Source organism: Arabidopsis thaliana, chromosome 5 (assembly GCF_000001735.4).
Source record: "Arabidopsis thaliana chromosome 5, partial sequence".
NCBI classification, from domain to species: domain Eukaryota; kingdom Viridiplantae; phylum Streptophyta; class Magnoliopsida; order Brassicales; family Brassicaceae; genus Arabidopsis; species Arabidopsis thaliana.
Genome location: NC_003076.8, coordinates 10,064,900 through 10,070,899, shown reverse-complemented (window position 1 = coordinate 10,070,899; position 6,000 = coordinate 10,064,900). Strand labels below are relative to the sequence as shown.

General features: G+C 30.0%; 1 protein-coding gene and 1 long non-coding RNA gene across 2 annotated transcripts; both read left to right on the top strand.

Moving 5' to 3' along the window:
* On the top strand, positions 1–1,460 carry AT5G28060 (Ribosomal protein S24e family protein). Its single transcript, NM_122689.4, has 5 exons — positions 1–179; positions 423–464; positions 574–744; positions 896–982; positions 1,080–1,460. The coding sequence occupies exons 1-5, from the start codon at positions 108–110 to the stop codon at positions 1,107–1,109; spliced, it is 402 nt and encodes a 133-aa protein (NP_198158.1). The 5' UTR covers positions 1–107; the 3' UTR covers positions 1,110–1,460.
* A 914-nt stretch (positions 1,461–2,374) lies between these two features.
* Positions 2,375–2,736, top strand: AT5G04635. The gene has a single exon (NR_142774.1). It is a non-coding gene; the product is annotated as an other RNA (long non-coding RNA).
* Positions 2,737–6,000: the final 3,264 nt, after the last annotated feature.

Below are 6,000 nucleotides of genomic sequence, written 5' to 3'. Positions count from 1 at the left end.
ATAAATAATCTAGGGTTTAGTGTGCTCCTCCTTCCAAAGCCGCTGCGAAACTCGTCGATTTTCAAAACCGGAGCTCAGAGACTGATCTCGGAAAGTAAATCGCAGCCATGGCGGAAAAAGCTGTCACTATCAGGACCAGAAACTTCATGACCAACAGGCTTCTCGCCAGAAAGCAATTCGTGAGTTCCCATCTCTATGTTCCATTTTGCAATCTCACAGTGTTACGTCTTCGCTGTATCGAATGATAAAAACTATAGTTTAGGTAGAAACAATCTTATAAGAACAGATTCATTGATCATTTTGATGTATTGCTAGAGGAAATTTTGAATTTTGCAACTTTTAGGTTTGATGTTTAGTATTTGGATTCATTTCGATGTTGCATTTGGAGTATTAATCATCAGATTTTGAATCAATTAATGTAGGTTATTGATGTTCTTCATCCTGGAAGAGCCAATGTTTCAAAGGTATGTTCTTTACGTACATTGGCTTGTGTTGATTACAATCCAAGCTTGTGCAGTTGTGTATTGTTTCTTAGTGATGTTGTGTACTGGGTGGGGCTTTACTTGTTTGAAGGCTGAGCTTAAGGAGAAATTGGCGAGGATGTATGAGGTTAAGGACCCAAATGCTATCTTCTGTTTCAAGTTCAGAACTCACTTTGGAGGTGGTAAATCTTCTGGATATGGTTTGATCTATGATACTGTCGAGAACGCTAAGAAGTTTGAGCCTAAGTACAGACTTATCAGGGTAATTTCTCTTTACTTGTTTGATAGTTAAGTAAAACTTTTGGTTCTAGTTTTTAGTCTAGCTTACTCTTGGTGCTTTGATTTTCACTGCTTTGCGATGAAACAATGGTGTTGCAATCTCATACTGAAATGATTGTTGATGTGATTGACAGAATGGACTTGACACCAAGATTGAGAAATCAAGGAAACAGATCAAGGAGAGGAAGAACAGGGCGAAGAAGATCCGTGGTGTTAAGAAGGTAAGAGAGACCAACACTAACCAGAAATCTACATTTGCTATTGTTATGTTTGTGCCTGTTTTGTCTTAACGATATTTGCATTGTTTTGTGAGTGTAGACCAAGGCTGGTGATACCAAGAAGAAGTAAGACGTTTGAAGAGGACAAAAGCAGCAATATGGTTTTTGTTCTGCATCACTCCTTCTTTGAAGCCATGTTTGCTATTAGACATCTTCTAATTATTTCTCGATTTTGTGCTTCTTTTTGTCACACTTGCTCTATTTTGGTTTGGATCTTGTTTTAGAGAAACATGTGGTTAAGATTTTGTTTGAATACATTGATTTTAAACTTCATCCTCTTGCGTTTCGGAGATTGAGACTATTGTTCAACTTTTCAATTTTTGCTACCACATACCACAAGATTAAAAGTTGGATTCTACTTGAAATTCATTAGTTGTCATGAGAATAAAGAAAAAAAGACTACGTTCTGGTTTCACAGGGGAATTCTATTTTTGACTGCAATATTCTAAAGAACTCAACTTTCTGCATTTTCAAATGTATATCAATGAACCATTCAAAGGTTTATCATTTTCCACCAACGCAACATCGATGACGGATACAACAATCTAAATAAGCAAAATAGATGTTTCCTTGTCTCATGTTAAACCGAAAAACCATTGGAAAAATTTAGGGATTTTACAAGAAGGAAGTAAGGAACCCATTTGGGAGACTTAACATGTAAAATACTAGATATTGATTTATAAGAACTAGATATTGATTTACAAATACTAGATAGTGAATATGTTTATTGAAAAGTTATATAAACTTTTTTATAAGAATTAGATATTTCTACCAAAATAATATTAAAAGAATAGAAAAAGTATAAGAGAGGAGAAAAACGATGAGAAGTTCATTATGTCATGTGTTATATATCAATTAGTTTATTTTTTCATGAATTAAAAATTAAATCAAAAACTAAATTACATTAAAATATTATTTTGGAGAGACTTTCACAGTCTCTAATCAATGGAGATGGTCTAAGTTAAGAACTCAAACCTCTCCATTTATAATAATAAGAAAAAACTTTTTTATCACCTATTTAAGCAAAACTGAACATAAACCGATCAAAAAGGTCATCGTTTAACCCTTAGGCTGCAAATGGTTGACCTAAATGAAGAAGTTTAAAGAGTTGAATGAGCATTCATCTTAGTTTTTACCATTTGAGATGAAGGAGTTAAAAAATGATTCAACCCATTCAACTTTAAAAACTGAAAAATTGAACAAATTCTGCAGCAAAAATGTTCAACTCATTCAACTACATTTTTGTAGAGGAACATGTTGAATAATATTCAATTCAATTTTTTTCAACTTAATATTTTTCAACTATTCATCTTAAGACAACCATTTGCAGCTTCAGTCTCCAAACACGTGATAAATTTCCGACAAGTCTAAGTATCATCACTCCCTATAACAATCGAACGGTAAAAAAAATATAAAAAAATCATAGCAGAGAAAATCAAACCTCCTCTTTAAATTAGTTTCTCTCTTCTTCTTTCTTCACTCCCCAAAGATCACATATTTTTCTTCACGAGAAATTCTTTTTTTCCTCATTAGAAAAATGGATTCTTTTCCGATAACAAATATCCGGACGCAGATCCTCCGAACGCAAATCCTCTGGACGCAAATCCTCCGACTCCTCCTGGTTCGCATGAAACTGTGAGTAGTTTCCCGATTCTCTTAGGGTTATGGTTTACGCGATGATTCTCTTTCGCGATCTTAGGGTTAGGCGCTTATGAGCAAAACTGAACATAAACCGATCAAAAAGGTCATCGTTTAACCCTTAGGCTGCAAATAGTTGACCTAAATGAAGAAGTTAAAAGAGTTGAATTAGCATTCATCTTATTTTTTACCATTTGAGATGAAAGAGTTGAAAAATGATTCAACCCATTCAACTTTAAAAACTGAAAAGTTGAACAAATTCTGCAGCAAAAATGTTCAACTCATTCAACTACATTTTTGTAGAGGAACATGTTGAATAATATTCAATTCATTTTTTTCCAACTTAATATTTTCCAACTATTCATCTTAAGACAACCATTTGTAACCTCAATCTCCAAACACGTGATAAATTTCCGACAAGTCTAAGTATCATCACTCCCTATAACAATCGAACGGTAAAAAAAAATATAAAAAAATCATAGCAGAGAAAATCAAACCTCCTCTTTAAATTAGTTTCTCTCTTCTTCTTTCTTCACTCCCCAAAGATCACATATTTTTCTTCACGAAAAATTCTTTTTTTCCTCATTAGAAAAATGGATTCTTTTCCGATAACAAATATCCAGACGCAGATCCTCCGAACGCAAATCCTCCGGACGCAAATCCTCCGACTCCTCCTGGTTCGCATGAAACTGTGAGTAGTTTCCCGATTCTCTTAGGGCATCTCCAACCCATCCATATTTTGTCGCTAAACTCTATTTTTGTCTCTATTTCACTCTAACCCATCTCTATTCTTACCTCTATTATAGAGATCTCTATTTCTTCCCCTATTTTTATTTCTAACAAATAGAGATTTCTATTTTTCAGGAACCATTGAAGTAAAAATAGAGATCTCTATTTTTTCTTCTCTATTTACATGAAAAAATAGAGACAACTATTGGAGATGGTCTTAGAGTTATGGTTTACACGATGATTCTCTTTCGCGATCTTAGGGTTAGGCCGCTTATGGTTAAAAATTTACTTATTATTTATTCAGGAAAAACATTATATGGAAATTTATTTTAAAAAATAAAGAAGATATAAGAAAACAATCTATACTATTAATTGGAAAGCATTGGATAAAATATCACAATCATTTGAAGAGGCAGATTGTGTTATATCTTTGTCAAACTAATTCTAGAGTCTTTTCAAGATAGTATAAATCAATAGATATAAAGACGCTCATTCGTATAAATATAAAAAGCAAGGTAAGGGTAAAACTATCGTATTCGTATAAATCCTCTATATATTAATAGAGAAACATTTTTAAAAAATAACCTTACCCTTACGTGTGGTTAACGAAAATGCCATGCTGACGTGTCGCGTTTACAAAGCTCATCAACCCATTTAATTAATTCTCCATTTTCTATTAGAATATTTACATCAATTTGACATTGTTACTACTAACACTTATTTTACTCATTAATTAATCCAAATAAAATTTTAAAAATGAACTTAACATAGCAAGACACTTAACATGTTATTTTTCAATCAATTAATTAAAAAAAAATTACATTTTAATATATGCTATTAAGAGTTATTAATCTTTACAAGATGAAACACCTAATATTTTGTGTAACGACAACTTTATACATGTTACAGTTATCCCTTATTTTATAGAATCTATTAGGACTTTGACATTATTTTTAACAGAAATAATTGTCAAAACATATTCCATTATGTCATATGAAATTAATAATCTTATTTATGTTACAAAATTTTCTAATAGTTACATTTTTCAATAATCTTTATCTTTATAATAATCAAAATTTTGTGTATATATAAATGTGTTTTACCACAATCTAATACTTTTTCCGTCCACCCAAAATTTGAAATCTAAATCATATATATGAAATATGAATTATCGTTAAGATCCTTAAACAGTTGTAGATGTAAAATCTTAGTAATATTTTGTTTTTTTTAATATTCCAATATTTATGGAATTCTTAACAAAATCTAGAACTGAAAATATTTTAATGGTATAATCTTATTTTCAGTACATGAAGTAAAATATATAATGTCGACATATGTGCACATTTGTTAGGCTTTTGATAATTATATGATATCGAATAAGAAATATCCCCACTAATTTAATATCCAAAGTATATTTAAAAGGATGAATAATCAAATATCTATTTTAAAATTTGTAATCAATTTAAGAAGATGCATATCGACTAAATATCTAAAATATGGAATCTAACAATATTTTATAATTGATTGATAATTTTAATTCTTTCACCAATTATGGTATTTGCTAACTAAATTAATAATCAAATATATAATTACCTAAAAACTATCATATAATTTTACCTATAATAATTTACATGAATAGTTTTATCTCGCATATAGTACGGGTTGTTATCTAGTTTGTGACAAATATAGGTTAAAGGTTTTTGAATTTGCATGTCATGAAGATTAATGACTACTTGGCCTTCCCATTGTTGCAAATGAAAAAAAAGTTTAATTGATACTCTAGCCTGAATGGAACACAACTCCAAAGAACTTTCCTGAAGAAGAGGACGCGTTCAATCTCAGATGAGGTGGAATTGACATTTGTCTTATGCCACATGGCACTTAGAAGAGAGATTTTTAGAACTTTGGGGAGAGTGCTGACGTGACTTCTCGTAAGACTAAAACAATGGTTTGTTGTAAACCATTTTACAACTGGCGAAAAAATATTTCCACTATAATAGTGTGTTGTAATAAAAAACTAGGTGAGACATGGCAAAGTTAGTGTTGATAAATATCAACACCCGTGAAAGTAGAAGAGAGAAGATAAGTGTGACAAGTATTATATTTTGATTGGTTGCTTTGATTTTTATTTTTTTTGTTTCATCTCAATTATATAATTTTACAATATTTATACATAAAAATATAAAAATTTATATCAAAATTTATAATTTTTCATTCTCTATAAATAGAGACTATTTTTATTTGATTTGGATACAGAAAAAACTGTTTTAGACCCAAAATAATAATAATTTCTAGTTCTCGTTTTTATTATTTGTAAAAGTTTTTTAAAATATTTTATAAAAATAAAAACAAATATTAAAACAAAATTATTTTATAATTTTTTTAATATTTAATTATTTAAATTTAATTTGATAGTAACAATGATTAATAATATGTAATCACAAAAAAACAGAAACATAAATAAAATAAAAAATATGAAATGAAAATGGTGGGGTAAGGTGTTGTAATTTTATTAAACAAAGTATTGTAATGATGAAAATTGTGTAGGTGTTGAATAATGATGTGGAAGAGAGAGAAGATGATGTGGAGTATTA

Coding starts and splice junctions, on each gene's coding strand:
- AT5G28060 (NM_122689.4), top strand. CDS start 108: ATGGCGGAAAAAGCTGTCACTATCAGGACCAGAAACTTCATGACCAAC. Junction 180..422: donor TTCTCGCCAGAAAGCAATTC/GTGAGTTCCCAT, acceptor CAATTAATGTAG/GTTATTGATGTTCTTCATCC. Junction 745..895: donor CTAAGTACAGACTTATCAGG/GTAATTTCTCTT, acceptor TGTGATTGACAG/AATGGACTTGACACCAAGAT.